This window comes from Chelonia mydas, chromosome 4 (assembly GCF_015237465.2).
Source record: "Chelonia mydas isolate rCheMyd1 chromosome 4, rCheMyd1.pri.v2, whole genome shotgun sequence".
NCBI lineage: Eukaryota > Metazoa > Chordata > Testudines > Cheloniidae > Chelonia > Chelonia mydas.
This window is the reverse complement of record NC_057852.1, coordinates 117,152,750-117,167,470: the sequence shown is the minus strand read 5'-3', so window position 1 is coordinate 117,167,470 and position 14,721 is coordinate 117,152,750. Positions and strand designations below refer to the sequence as shown.

General features: G+C 42.3%; 1 protein-coding gene across 4 annotated transcripts in view; it reads right to left on the bottom strand.

Moving 5' to 3' along the window:
• Positions 1-14,721, bottom strand: part of MAN2B2 (mannosidase alpha class 2B member 2) — a 66,526-nt gene that overhangs the window by 45,844 nt on the left and 5,961 nt on the right. For 3 of the 4 annotated variants that reach the window (XM_037898101.2, XM_037898098.2, XM_037898099.2), the window contains exon 2: positions 7,269-7,415. In XM_037898101.2, the coding sequence (XP_037754029.1) occupies positions 7,269-7,409 (141 nt within the window). In that variant the 5' untranslated portion in view covers positions 7,410-7,415. Of the gene's footprint in view, positions 1-7,268; positions 7,416-14,172; positions 14,429-14,721 lie in introns of all 4 variants that reach the window. The other variant, XM_037898100.2, reaches the window with a different exon arrangement.

Sequence of the window (14,721 nt, the reverse complement as noted above, 5' to 3'; positions counted from 1 at the left end):
TAACAGAAATATCCAAAACACAAGACTTGGTACTAATGGGGAACTTTAACCACCTAGACAAAAGTAATATGGCAAAACACAAAATGCCCAATAATTTCTTGGAATATATTGGGGATAACTTCTTGTTTCAGAAGGTGGAGGAAGTAATGAAGGGGGACAGCCATTTTAGACTTGATGCTGACTAATAGGGAGGTACTGGTTGTGAATCTGAAAGTTGAAGGCAATTTGGTGAAAGTGACCATGAAATAACAGATTTCCTTAGAAAGGAAGGAGCGCTGCAGAATGAGGACAATGGACTTCAAAGAAGCTGACTAACAAATTCAGAGAACGGGTAGGTAAGGTCCCATGGGAAGAAAATGTAAAGAGAAAAAGGTATTCAGGAAAGCTGGCAGTTTCTCAAGGAGACAATATTAAAGGCGCAACAGCAAACTATCCCTATGTGAAGGAAAGATAGGAAGAGTAGTAAGAGGCCAATATGGCTCCATCTGGAGCTCTTTAATGACCTGACAACCAAAAAAGAATTCTACAAAAAGTGGAAACGTGGACTAATTGCTAAGGAGAAGTACAAAAGAGTAGCACAAGCATATAGGGACAAAATCAGAAAAGTTAAGGCACAAAATGAGCTATACCTACCAACGGACATAAAAGTCAATAAGAAGAGGTTCTATACATTAAGAGCAAGAAAAAGTTGAAGGCAAGTGTAGGTTACTTAGTGGGGGGGAAGAAGAGCCAATAACCGATGACATAGAGAAGGCTGAGGTGCGTAATGCCTATTTTGCTTCATTCTTCACTAAAAAGTTAAATTGTGACCAGACACCCAACATAATTAATACTAACAACAAGGATGAATGAACATAAGCCAAAATAGGGAAAAAACTGGTTAAAGAATATTCAAATAACTTAAATATGTTCAAGTCAGAAGGGCCAGATGAAATTCATCCAAAGATACTTAAGGTAGCTGGGGCAATCTTAGTACTGTTAGTGATTATTTTCCACAACTCATGCAGGATGAGTGAGATGCCAGAGGACTGGAGAAGGACAAATATAGTACCTATCTTTAAAAAGGGAACAAGGAGGATCCTGGGGAATTACAGACCTGGCTTAACTTCACCACTGGGAAAGATACTAAAACAAATTATTCAACAATCAGTTTGTAAACACAATAGGATTATAAGGAACAGCCAACATGGATTTGTCAAGAATAATGCCAAACAAACCTAATTTTCTTCCTTGGGGAGGTCCTTGGATGGGGGCAAGCAATAGATATGACATATCCTGATTTTAATGAGGCCTTTGACACTGTCCCACATAATACTCTCAGAAGCAAACTAGGGAAATAAGTATGCTTATAAAATATGTAGATGACTCCAAGCTCAGAAGGATTGCAAGCACATTGGAGGACAGGATGAGATTTCACAATGAGTTGACAAATTGGAGAATAGGTCTGAAATCAGCAAGATAAAATTTAATAAAGAGAAGTGCAAAGTACTATACTTAGGAAGGACAAATCAAATGTACAACTACAAAATAGGGAATAACTGGCTAGGTGATAGTACTGCTGATAAGGATATGGGGGTTAGAGTGGATCACAAATTGTATATGAGTCAACAATGTGATGCAGTTGTGGAAAAAGCTAATATATTTCTGGGGTGTATTAACAGCAGTGTTGTATGTAAGACAAGGGAGGTAATTGTCCTGCTCTACTCAGCACTGAGGAGTTCTCAGCTGGAATACTGTATCCAATGTTGAGCACCACTCTTTAGGAAAAGTGCGGACAAAGTGGAGAGAGTCTAGAGGAAAGCAACGGAAGTAGTAAAAGGCTGAGAAAACCTGACTTATGAGGAAAGGTTAAAAAAAACCTGGGCACGTTTAGACTTCAGAAAAATGACTGAGAGAGGACCTCATAATAGTCTTCAAATATGTTAAGGGCTGTTACAAAGAGGACAGTGATCAATTATTCTCCATGACCACTGAAGATAGGACAAGACATGATCAGCTTAATTTGTAGCAAGGGAGATTTGGGTTACATATCAGGAAAAAACTAACTATAAGGATAGTTAGGCAGTGGAAAAGGTTTTCAAGAGAAGTTGTGGAATCCCCATGATTGGAGGTTTTTAAGAACCAGTTAGACAAACGCCTGTCAGGGATGATCTTGGTATACCTGATCCTGCCATCCCACAGGGGAATGGACTAAATGACCTTTCAAGGCCCCTTCCAACCCTACCTTTCTATGATTCTAACTCAGTTTTTGCATACTTTCCAACTTTTTGCTGCTTTTATTGAAGTGTCAGATATCAGTTTCATCATGAAGATAAAAATAATAATGCAACATTGTTGAATCTTAATCCATGTTCCCTTTTGTTTCCTACACAATTACTATTCATCCTTTCTATAGCCCTGTAGATTTATATTCCCAAAGTACCACACAGATCTGATACAGTTTTCATAGGAGAGTAATTGGGGTTTTTTAAAGATCTGACATACATATGGACTTATTCCACGTGTAGCAGTTTTGGATATCTTATCAGAAACAGAGGTGTTCCCTAATCTTTTTTCTCAAAATTCTAGTTTAAAAGTATATTTTAACACCTGCCCCAGAAAAATACATGTAAAAAGAATTCTATTGCTACTGGAAATTGGAAGCATCTGCCCCTTTAGTGAACCACAACCTGATTACAAATTTTAGCAAATGTAAAGGAGGACTTGTGGCACCTTAGAGACTAACCAATTTATTTGAGCATGAGCTTTCGTGAGCTACAGCTCACTTCATCGGATGCATGCTGTGGAAATCGCACAAGACATTTTATACACAGACACCATGAAACAATGCCTCCTCCCACCCCACTCTCCTGCTGGTAATAGCTTATCTAAAGTGATCATCAAGTTGGGCCATTTCCAGCACAAATCCAGGTTTTCTCACCCTCCGCCCTCCCACAAACAAACTCACTCTCTTGCTGGTAATAGCCCATCCAAAGTGACCACTGTCTTCACAATGCATATGATAGTCAATGTGGGCCATTTCCTGCAGAAATCCAGATTCTCTCACCCCCTCACCCCCCTTCAAAAACCACACACACAAACTCACTCTCCTGCTGGTAATAGCCTATCCAAAGTGACCACTCTCCCTACAACCTGCATGAAAATCAAAGTGGGCCATTTCCAGCACAAATCCAGGTTTTCTCACTCCCCCACCCCCATACTCACACAAACTCACTCTCCTGCTGGTAATAGCTCATCCGAAGTGACCACTCCCCCTACAATGTGCATGATAATCAAGGTGGGCCATTTCCAGCACAAATCCAGGTTTTCTCACCCCCCCCCCACACACACAAACTCACTCTCCTGCTGGCAATAGCTCATCCAAACTGACCACTCTCCCCACACTGTGCATGGCAATCAAGGTGGGCCACTTCCAGCATAAATCCAAGTTTAACCAGAACGTCTGGGGGGGGGGGGGAGGAAAAAACAAGGGGAAATAGGCTACCTTGCATAATGACTTAGCCACTCCCAGTCTCTATTTAAGCCTAAATTAATAGTATCCAATTTGCAAATGAATTCCAATTCAGCAGTTTCTCGCTGGACTCTGGATTTGAAGTTTTTTTGTTGTAAGATAGCGACCTTCATGTCTGTGATTGCGTGACCAGAGAGATTGAAGTGTTCTCCGACTGGTTTATGAATGTTATAATTCTTGACATCTGATTTGTGTCCATTTATTCTTTTACGTAGAGACTGTCCAGTTTGACCAATGTACATGGCAGAGGGTCATTGCTGGCACATGATGGCATATATCACATTGGTGGATGTGCAGGTGAACGAGCCTCTGATAGTGTGGCTGATGTTATTAGGCCCTGTGATGGCGTCCCCTGAATAGATATGTGGGCACAGTTGGCAACGGGCTTTGTTGCAAGGATAGGTTCCTGGGTTAGTGGTTCTGTTGTGTGGTATGTGGTTGTTGGTGAGTATTCGCTTCAGGTTGGGGGGTTGTCTGTAGGCAAGGACTGGCCTGTCTCCCAAGATTTGTGAGAGTGTTGGGTCATCCTTTAGGATAGGTTGTAGATCCTTAATAATGCGTTGGAGGGGTTTTAGTTGGGGGCTGAAGGTGACAGCTAGTGGCGTTCTGTTATTTTCTTTGTTAGGCCTGTCCTGTAGTAGGTGACTTCTGGGAACTCTTAAATGTGTTAGCTATGGAAAAAACCTGATAATAATCCAGTTCCATTCTACCAAAGGTAAGGCCATAAGGCTGTTGTTATCTGCTTTTTTAGTAGTTTTCTGAAACATTACATTAGCTTTGAAGTCTCAAGTATTATCAAACACTGTCTGTCTGAACATATATTCTGCTATCAATTAATTTTAAAAATCTGGCATGTAGTATTCCAGTTCCACAGCCATGATGCTACTTTCCCCAGGATCTTTGAGTGAATGCCCCATCACTGTTCAGATATGACGCCAGATTGTCGATTTTGGTTATAATCATCCCTTCATTCATGATGTTGTAAAAGTGTTTTAGGGCTGGAGCATTCACAAATTAGTTCCAGCTGAATGTGGGAAACCAGATAACCGATATCTGGTGTAGGCACAGAACTGCCTCCTGATCTGCATGAAAAGCTTCTGAAGCTATTATTGCTCTTCTGGAGGGCATGTCCTGGAGAGAAACTTTTGACCCAGACTTCTGGGCTTGGAAGCCTTTTTTATTTAAGTTTTGTGGAACTACTCAGAGGTTGAAAATATTTTTTAAAATGTTATTAAGTTAGACGACAGACACTTCTCCCCCCCCCACCAAACCTGGGGACAAAGCCTGTACTGACGAACATTTTTTTCGTTGTGGGGGGAGGGGAGAAGACAGAAGCAAGGAGGGAAAGCTTTGAGTCCAGTTCTAAATCCAACATATGCTTCTGAGCCATTTGGTTCACCTACTCCCCTTTGCTTATCTCCAGTTACAACCAGGCAAGAGTTGTTTTCTTCATCCCAAATGATTGCTGCATACTGGCCAGGATCAGTCACAAGGAGGTGGCCCCATGTCTCCCTCACCCCCACACTATAATGCACAGACTCAAACCTTGGAAGTATAGGCATGGTTCAGGTGTGAATGTGTAGTGTGGAAATTTGCACACGATGTGAGTTAAGAGGGTTTGTCTCTGAGTCCAGTTGCTGTGGTACACATCATCCCATGTGCTCCTCCTTCCACACTGCAGGATCAGCTCCAATTATCTTGCTTTTATATATTTGTGTATATATATATAAAAATTACACTCCAGTCAGAAGCAAATATTTCACAAATGGCTGGAGCTAGATTAATACTTTATATCATTTGAAAGTTGGGATTTAAGCCTTCAAATAATATAACTCTATTACTGTAGCAATTTTGTTATAGTAGCCACTAATGTTAGAATTCAAGTGAAAAAAGCAGGCCAGTAATTGGACTGATGTGATTTCAAAGTCCAATACCTGGCAACTTGGTAGTGTTAATAACAAATGTTATAATCACTGGAAAGTTAGTATCATAGCTCTCCAATGGTATATAATTAAATTAGTTTTAATAATATCTGTAACACTTAAAGATTAAAACTACGTTTGTTTCTAACTGTGATGGCTATAAGATAACCAATCAGAAAACTATCACTGCGTTTTTTAAATCAGCAGTACATTTTTTGGCACTGCTCTAAAAGTCAATCAAGCACATTCTGGGCTTTGGACCAGGATGATTTTGTATTGAAATGGACTGGAAAATAGAATGAGAATATAAGGCTACTAAAAAGCAGCAGCTGTTCTGAGAAGCGAGGACACGACGTTTAATTTTTCTACTGATTTTGCACTATGGAGATCAGAACTGGTAAATGGAAGCTTTTCTTACTGCTTGGTTCTGTAAAATGCACAGAGAGAAGCACAATTTCAGCTTCCCTGAAGGTACTGCACATGAATATTAAAAAGAGAAGCCTTTTCCTTGCAGTGTAGGTTAAAGGGACACCATAAACAATTTTAATTAGAAGTTCAAAACATTTTCAAACACTACACATGGAGGAGTATCCAGGCCAATTTTCGTGGATTTGCAGTAACATTTTCTGATTTAGAAACAATTCTCTCTTTTCTGTTGAGGTGCAAAAGACCCACACAAACAACAGGAGAAGCAAAGAGAAGCTAACTGACTAAAACAATTAAACTGACTATCTACAGAATGCTGTCAAATGCACAAGACAAACTATTTTTTTCTACAATCTTTCTATTATAGAAATCTTAGGTGCAAATGGACAGAATAGTAGGTAAAAAAAAAAAAATTCAGACAAGAGGTGTAATTTTAAATTGACAATGTCCCTCAATTAAAATAAACAAAACTGAGATTTCCCCCCGGACAATGGATCATATTCTACTGTTACATGGAACTTCACAATGAAACAAAGGGGGATCTCTGGCATATGTGGAATATATGGCATAATACAGCCCTTTGTTATCTTTGCAGCTCACCCAGTTTTCTGATGCCAGACTTAAACTTGGATCACATGTATCGCAGCACAATGTGTTGCCACTAGCCTAGCCACCCAAACTTTGAGACCAAATAACTGAACTAAAATCATAGTCACCGAGATGTAAGAAACATGGAACCTCCACAATGCCATCACTACAGAATCACTTTTCTGAGTAGAACCACACTTTAAAGATCAACAGAGACGAGTCATTGTTCACAAACACAAGAAGTACACAAATGTATCGTTGCTGATCCTTACATTTTCTTGTTACTACATCAACAGCAATAGCAAGAAGTGTGTAATGCCAGAGTAAAAAGATAAGCGATTTTTCATTGCTATTGATGTTTTGGCTGCAGTTCAGAAATGTCAGATAATTAACAGATATTAATCCAGTATCTTCTAATACAGTTCAGCTCCCCTAGCACAATCTGACCCTAAACCTGGTGCATCCTGCCCTAAAAAAATCACTCTGAAGAAATAAGTTCTTATGATACTTCCTCTATCTGTTGCTAACAAAGCAGGGGAAAGGGGTGTGGCTGAGATGCTCCTAAATCACCCTGATTCCCAGTTGCAGTTGCACCCTCTTGGAGCTGTTAGCAGCTCGTGTAAATTAGAGAAGCCCTCTGAGAAAGGGATCAGAGTTGCACATAGTGTCAGCAGGATCAGGGCAGTAGCATGGTCAGTTTTCAGCTGCCTTATGCCCCCGCCCACCCCGCAAACCCACCCCTGCCCTCTGCTGTGTATGTACTTAGGCAAGAGCAGAGGGTCTGACTCTCAGCGTTAAAACAGTAACTATAGTTGCATTACCTGCTGTTTATGTATATCCGTGGCTGTGGTGTCCCACCAGAGGCGAAAGAATTCCTGCTCCACAGCAATAAATTTGCGTTGCTTTTCTTTCACTAGTTCTTCTACAACAGAAGTATAAACGTTGGCTGCATAGGCATGCATGCTTTCCTGCAAGGCAATTGAAAAAAAGATAATGTTGCACTTTTTCAAACACATATTTCATGCCTATTGAATTAATCTGCCTGTTTAAAATACATTTGGCTATGCCAGCTAGAAGGCAATGTTGGTCCAGTGGTTAGAATGCTCATTTGGGATTTGGAAGATCTGAATTCAATTTTCTGCTCTGTCATAAGCTTCCCATGTGACCTCGGGTAAGTTAGTCTTAGGGCATGTCTACACAGCGCCAGCAAAGCCCACTATAGGGGCGTGATTTCGCGAGCAACACGCTAGAACGCTTTACAATTACCCTATATAGAGCCTACTGGCGTGCTCTAAAAGGTACCTAGTTCGCTTTGATGTAGTCCTATCTCAAACAGGATGGCGTTAACATGAGTTAGGTCTCTTTAGAGTGTGGCCAGCAGGATCTCTATGGGGCAGTAAGAGTGCAACATGTTAGAATGCTCTACAAATCACACCCCGCTAGCATTCTTTGCCGGTGCCATGTAGAAAATCTCTGTTTCTCCCTGCTTCAGATCCCCATCTGTCAAATGGGGATAACAGTGCTCACCCTGTATGTCTGCTGACTCTCATCTTATACGTAGATTGTAAGTTTTTCAGGGCAGGAACCATCTTTTTACTGTGTGTCTGTACAGCAGAGGTGGGAAAACTATGGCCCACGGGCCACATCTGGCCCACGGGACTGTCCTGCCCAGCTGCTGAGCTCCTGGCTGGGGAGGCTAGCCCCCAGCCCCTCTCCTGTCTACCCTTCCCGACAGCCTCAGTTCACCACACCCCCAGCGCTCTGGCCTGCCGCTCCTGCCAGGCAGCGCAGCGATGTGGCTGGCTCCAGCCAGACAGCGCGGCTGCCTCTCCTGCCGCTCCGAGCAGCATGGTAAGAGGGCGGGCATTGGGGCGGGGGGGTTAGATAAGGGGCAGAGGGTCCTGGGGGGCAGTCAGGGACCAGGGGGTGTTGGATGGGGCGGAGGTTCTGGGGGCAGGGCGATCACAGGACAGGGGGGTTGGATAGGTGTGGGAGTCCCGGGGGGCCTGTCAGGGGGCAGGGGTGTGGATAGGTGTTGGGGCAGTCAGGGGACAGGGAGCAGGGGGAGTTGATAGGGGATGGGGTCCCGGAGGGCGGTCAGAGGCGGGGGTCCTGGGAGGGGGTGGTCAGGGGTCAAGAAGCAGGGCGGGGGTTGGATGGGTCGGGAGTTCTGAGGGGGGGCAGTCAGGGGGCGGGAAGTGGGAGGGGGCCAGGCTATTTGGGGAGGCACCGCTTTCGGCCCTCCATACAGCTGCGCAACTCCGATGTGGACCTCGCGCCAAAAAGTTTGCCCACCTCTGCCTTAATGCTACACACACATACATATGCCCCACCATCATGCTCATATTAACCTTTCTTCATATCAGTGTGCATTTACTAAATAAGGAGCCAAGATTTGCTGTCCTTATTCAAGCAAAATTCTCACTGAAATCCAAGAGAATTTTGTGTGAATAAGGCCTGCAGGATTGGATCCAAATGAGAAGTCTACACTCCAATAAAAATGCATATTTTCATTAGAGATCTATTGTAGTATTTTAACAATTAACTGAATAAAGGAAACATATCTGACCGTAGAAAAGGTGGCCCAAAACATTTTTTAGCACTTGCCTAAATAATTACTTGCTCATATGGTGATTTTTGAGAGTTCTCAACTTTTTACAAAGATTATGAATGGATGTTTTAATACCTGTTTACACAAATGAAATTCTAACTATACTAATATTCCTTAAAAAAACCCCTACTACCTAAATTTTAAAAGCTGAACAATGATCATTTCTAAAGAGGCTGTCACAGCCAGAGTTCTTACCTGCAAAATGCTTTGTTGGCAAAGAGACTATATGAGATGTTTAAGAACTTTAGGATCTAAGAGAATGTCTAGGATTGTCTTAATAATAAAAATCGGCCAAAGTAATCTTGGATTTAACAAAGATCTTGCCAGGGTGAAACCAGAAGCTAATCTACAACCTGATCCTGTTTCAGAGCAGCAGTCGTGTTAGTCTGTATTCGCAAAAAGAAAAGGAGTACTAGTGGCACCTTAGAAACTAACCAATTTATTTGAGCATAAGCTTTCCTGAGCTACAGCTCACTTCATTGGATGCATTCAGTGGAAAATACAGTGAGGAGATTTATATACGCACACAGAACATGAAAAAATGGGTGTTATCAATGCACCTTGTAAGGAGAGTGATCACTTAAGATGAGTTATTACCAGCAGGAGAGCGGAGGGGGGGTGGGGGAGAAAACTTTTTGTAGTGATAATCAAAGGTGGGCCATTGCCAGCAGTTAACAGGAACGTCTGAGGAGCGGTGGGGGGTAAATAAACGTGGGGAAATAGTTTTACTTTGTGTAATGACACATCCACTCCCAGTCTCTATTCAAGCCTAAGTTAATTGTATCCAGTTTGCAAATTAATTCCAATTCAGCAGTCTCTCATTGGAGTCTGTTTTTGAAGTCTTTTTGTTGTAATATTGCGACCTTTAGGTCTGTAATCGAGTGACCAGAGAGATTGAAGTGTTCTCCGACTGGTTTATGAATGTTATAATTCTTGACATCTGATTTGTGTCCATTTATTCTTTTACGTAGCGACTGTCCAGTTTGACCAATGTACATGGCAGAGGGGCATTGCTGGCACATGATGGCATATATCACATTGGTAGATGTGCAGGTGAACGAGCCTCTGATAGTGTGGCTGATGTGATTAGGCCCTATGATGGTGTCTCCTGAATAGATATGTGGACACAGTTGGCAACGGGCTTTGTTACAAGGATACGTTCCTGGGTTAGTGGTTCTGTTGTGTGGTGTGTGGTTGCTGGAGAGTATTTGCTTCAGATTGGGGGGCTGTCTGTAGGCAAGGACTGGCCTGTCTCCCAAGATTTGTGAGAGTGATGCGTCGTCCTTCAGGATAGGTTGTAGATCCTTGATGATGTGTTGGAGAGGTGTTAGTTGGGGGCTGAAGGTGATGGCTAGTGGCTTTCTGTTATTATCTTTGTTGGGCCTGTCCTGTAGTAGGTGACTTCTGGGTACTCTTCTGGCTCTGTCAATTTGTTACTTCACTTCAGCAGGTGGGTATTGTAGTTGTAAGAATGCTTGATAGAGATCTTGTAGGTGTTTGTCTCTGTCTGAGGGGTTGGAGCAAATGCGGTTGTATCGTAGAGCTTGGCTGTAGATGATGGATCGTGTGGTGTGGTCTGGGTGAAAGCTGGAGGCATGTATGTAGGAATAGCGGTCAGTAGGTTTCGGGTATAGGGTGGTGTTTATGTGACCATCGCTTATTAGCACCGTAGTGTCCAGGAAGTGGATCTCTTGTGTGGACTGGTCCAGGCTGAGGTTGATGGTGGGATGGAAATTGTTGAAATCATGGTGGAATTCCTCAAGGGCTTCTTTTCCATGGGTCCAGATGATGAAGATGTCATCAATATAGCGCAAGTAGAGTAGGGGCATTAGGGGACGAGAGTTGAGGAAGCGTTGTTCTAAGTCAGCCATAAAAATGTTGGCATACTGTGGGGACATACGGGTACCCATAGCAGTGCCGCTGATTTGAAGGTATACATTGTCCCCAAATGTGAAATAGTTATGGGTGAGGACAAAGTCACAAAGTTCAGCCACCAGGTTTGCCGTGACATTATCGGGGATACTGTTCCTGACGGCTTGTAGTCCATCTTTGTGTGGAATGTTGGTGTAGAGGGCTTCTACATCCATAGTGGCCAGGATGGTGTTATCAGGAAGATCACCGATGGATTGTAGTTTCCTCAGGAAGTCAGTGGTGTCTTGAAGATAGCTGGGAGTGCTGGTAGCGTAGGGCCTGGAGGAAGGAGTCTACATAGCCAGACAATCCTGCTGTCAGGGTGCCAATGCCTGAGATGATGGGGCGTCCACGATTTCCAGGTTTATGGATCTTGGGTAGCAGATAGAATGCCCCAGGTCGGGGTTCCAGGGGTGTGTCTGTGCGGATTTGTTCTTGTGCTTTTTCAGGGAGTTTATTGAGCAAATGCTGTAGTTTCTTTTGGTAACCCTCAGTGGGATCAGAGGGTAATGGCTTGTAGAAAGTGGTGTTGGAGAGCTGCCTAGCAGCCTCTTGTTCATATTCCGACCTATTCATGATGACGACAGCACCTCCTTTGTCAGCCTTTTTGATTATGATGTCAGAGTTGTTTCTGAGGCTGTGGATGGCATTGTGTTCTGCACGGCTGAGGTTATGGGGCAAGTGATGCTGCTTTTCCACAATTTCAGCCCATGCACGTCGGCAGAAGCACTCTATGTAGAAGTCCAGTCTGTTGTTTCGACCCTCAGGAGGAGTCCACCTAGAAAACTCCCACTGTCTTCAAGAGGAATGGAAAGCAGTCGGTGTAATAGGATGTGAAACATACAAGTGATAAGAGAGTTGATTCTAATTCCTAACCTCAGTAAATTTACATAGGTCAGGGTTACAGAGATTAACTCCCCTGCCAAAAGAAAGAGGTCAGTGTGCACTGACTTCAGTAGTTACTGTCACATATTGCATCTCTCAGGATCAGGCCCACAGAGACTGAAGATGAGAGATGGTCATTTCTGAGTGCCAGAAGTCACTCTGCTGAATTCTGGAACTAGGGTGACCAGACAGCAAGTGTGAAAAATCGGGACAGGGGGTGGAGGGTAATAGGTGCCTATATAAGACAAAGCCCCAAATATCGGGACTATCCCTATCAAATAGGGACATCTGGTCACCCTATCTGGAACAAATGAGTTTCTTCATGAAGCTAGAACAGATTACCAATCTTATTTAATCTTTTTATTACTGACCTTGGCACAAAAAGTGGGAATGTGCTAATAAAGTTTGCGGATGACACAAAGCTGGGAGGTATTGCCAATACAGAGAAGGACCGGGATATGATACAGGAAGATCTGGAGGATCTTGTAAACTGGAGAAATAGTAATAGGATGAAATTTAATAGTGAAAAGTGCAAGGTCATGCATTTAGGGATTATTAACAAGCATTTTTGTTATAAACTGGGGACGCATCAGTTGGAAGTAACAGAGGAGGAGAAGGACCTTGGAGTATTGGTTGATCACAGGATGATTATGAGCCGCCAATGTGTTGTGGCCGTGAAGAAAGCTAAAGCGGTCTTGGGATGCATCAGGAGAGGTATTTCCAGTAGAGAAAAGGAGATGTTAGTACCGTTATACAAGGCACTGGTGAGACCTCACCTGGAATATTGTGTGCAGTTCTGGTCTCCCGTGTTTAAGAAGGATGAATTCAAACTGGAACAGGTTCAGAGAAGGGCTACGAGGATGATCCAAAGAATGGAAAACCTGTCTTATGAAAGGAGACTCAAAGAGCTTGGCTTGTTTAGCCTAACCAAAAGAAGGCTGAGGGGAGATATGATTGCTCTCTATAAATATATCAGAGGGATAAATACCAGGGAGGGAGAGGAATTATTTAAGCTCAGTACCAATGTGGACATAAGAACAAATGGATATAAACTGGCCATCAGGAAGTTTAGACTTGAAATTAGACGAAGATTTCTAACTATCAGAGGAGTGAAGTTCTGGAACAGCCTTCCAAGGGGAGCAGTGGGGGCAAAAGAATATCTGGCTTCAAGACTAAACTTGATAAGTTTATGGAGGGGATGGTATGATGGGATAGCCTAATTTTGGCAATTAATTGATCTTTGACTATTAGCGGTAAACATGCCCAATGGTCTGTGATGGGATGTTAGATGGGGTGGGATCTGAGTTACTACAGAGAATTCTTTCCTGGGTGTCTGGCTGGTGAGTCTCGCCCACATGCTCAGGGTGATTGCCATATTTGGGATTGGGAAGGAATTGTCCTCCAGGGCAGATTCACAGAGGCCCTGGGGGTTTTTCACCTTCCTCTGCAGCGTGGGGCACGGGTCACTTGCTGGAGGATTCTCTGCACCCTAAAATCTTTAAACCATGATTTGAGGACTTCAATAGCTCAGACTTAGATTAGGAGTTTGTTACAGGAGTGGGTGGATGAGATTTTGTGGCCTGCGTTGTTCAGGAGGTCAGACTAGACGATTCTAATGGTGCCTTCTGACCTTAAAGTCTTTGATTCTATGACCTTGAACATGTGAATATTTTTTCAGTATAAATTATATCCCAGGATGTAGACACCTTTACAGCAATTAAAAAAACCCTAGTTATCTTGACTTTGTTTTAAAGTATAACATATAGACTGCATGCAACTACAATTATGGAGTTTATTTAAAGACCTTAAATAGCTCAGTGACAGGGATGGTATAAATACCTAGTCCTATATAGATAGCGTCAGTTGTGAAAAAGACTACTGTAAAATATTGTAAGGGGGTTGCTGTATACTGCTGAAATCACACAGAGACATGGAACTCTATTCTGCACACTATATTTTCGCAAAACTCCCACAGTCTTCAATGTTGCTGTAAGGTGTACAGGACAGAATCCATAATGTTATGTTAGGTAGACTGTGGATCAAATGCTATCCTCAGATAGACAGGCGTAATTCCCCTCAAAGTCAACTGCGATCTATGGGTGTATCCAAGGTCAGAATTCAGCATCAATGGCAAAATTTTCAGCACACAAAAAAGCTTCCTATTTTCATACAATAAATTATGTTGTTTTTCATGCTGTGAATGTGAACAATGAAAGGTCCAAAAGATATTGTTAATCAGAAGTGATATGTAATAACAAAGCAAACTTTGAAGAAAAAATACACAGAATTTAGGACATCGGTGTCCTACAGAGACTTACGTTTAGGTTTCACTTTATTAGAGAAGCACTTGAAAGGATCTACAGATATTCTTGGTGGTTTTTGACCAAAGGAATCATTGATGCTCATGATTTAATAATAGAGGAGCTGAAGCCTCAAGCAATTTTGTCTTCTTAGAAATTGATATTTAAAGTTTCATTTCTTTTGGAAGAATCGTCACCCATTGACAGATCCAAAATACAAAGTGCTTCTGTGTTCTTCCATGCGTTGTGATACTAAGGGAATAATTCAGTAACCCTGTTTAAAAAATAAAATAAAAGAACAGCAATGATTCCCTGTCATACTATCAGAAGAAAAGCTCCCAGAAAAAATTCTGATCCTTTGCCTATCTAGTATGTAAAGTGTCGGAAACATCATCCATATAACTAAAGGGATCTCTACAACTAACTGAGATAGTATTTAGAAACGAAGACATGAAAGCTATTAAGGAACTGTTTGATTTTGCTTAGTATCTCACTTATTTAGCTGAAACTATTTTGTTAACATCCTTCTACAATGCTAGGCTCCAACACCTCCTCAATCAAAATGTT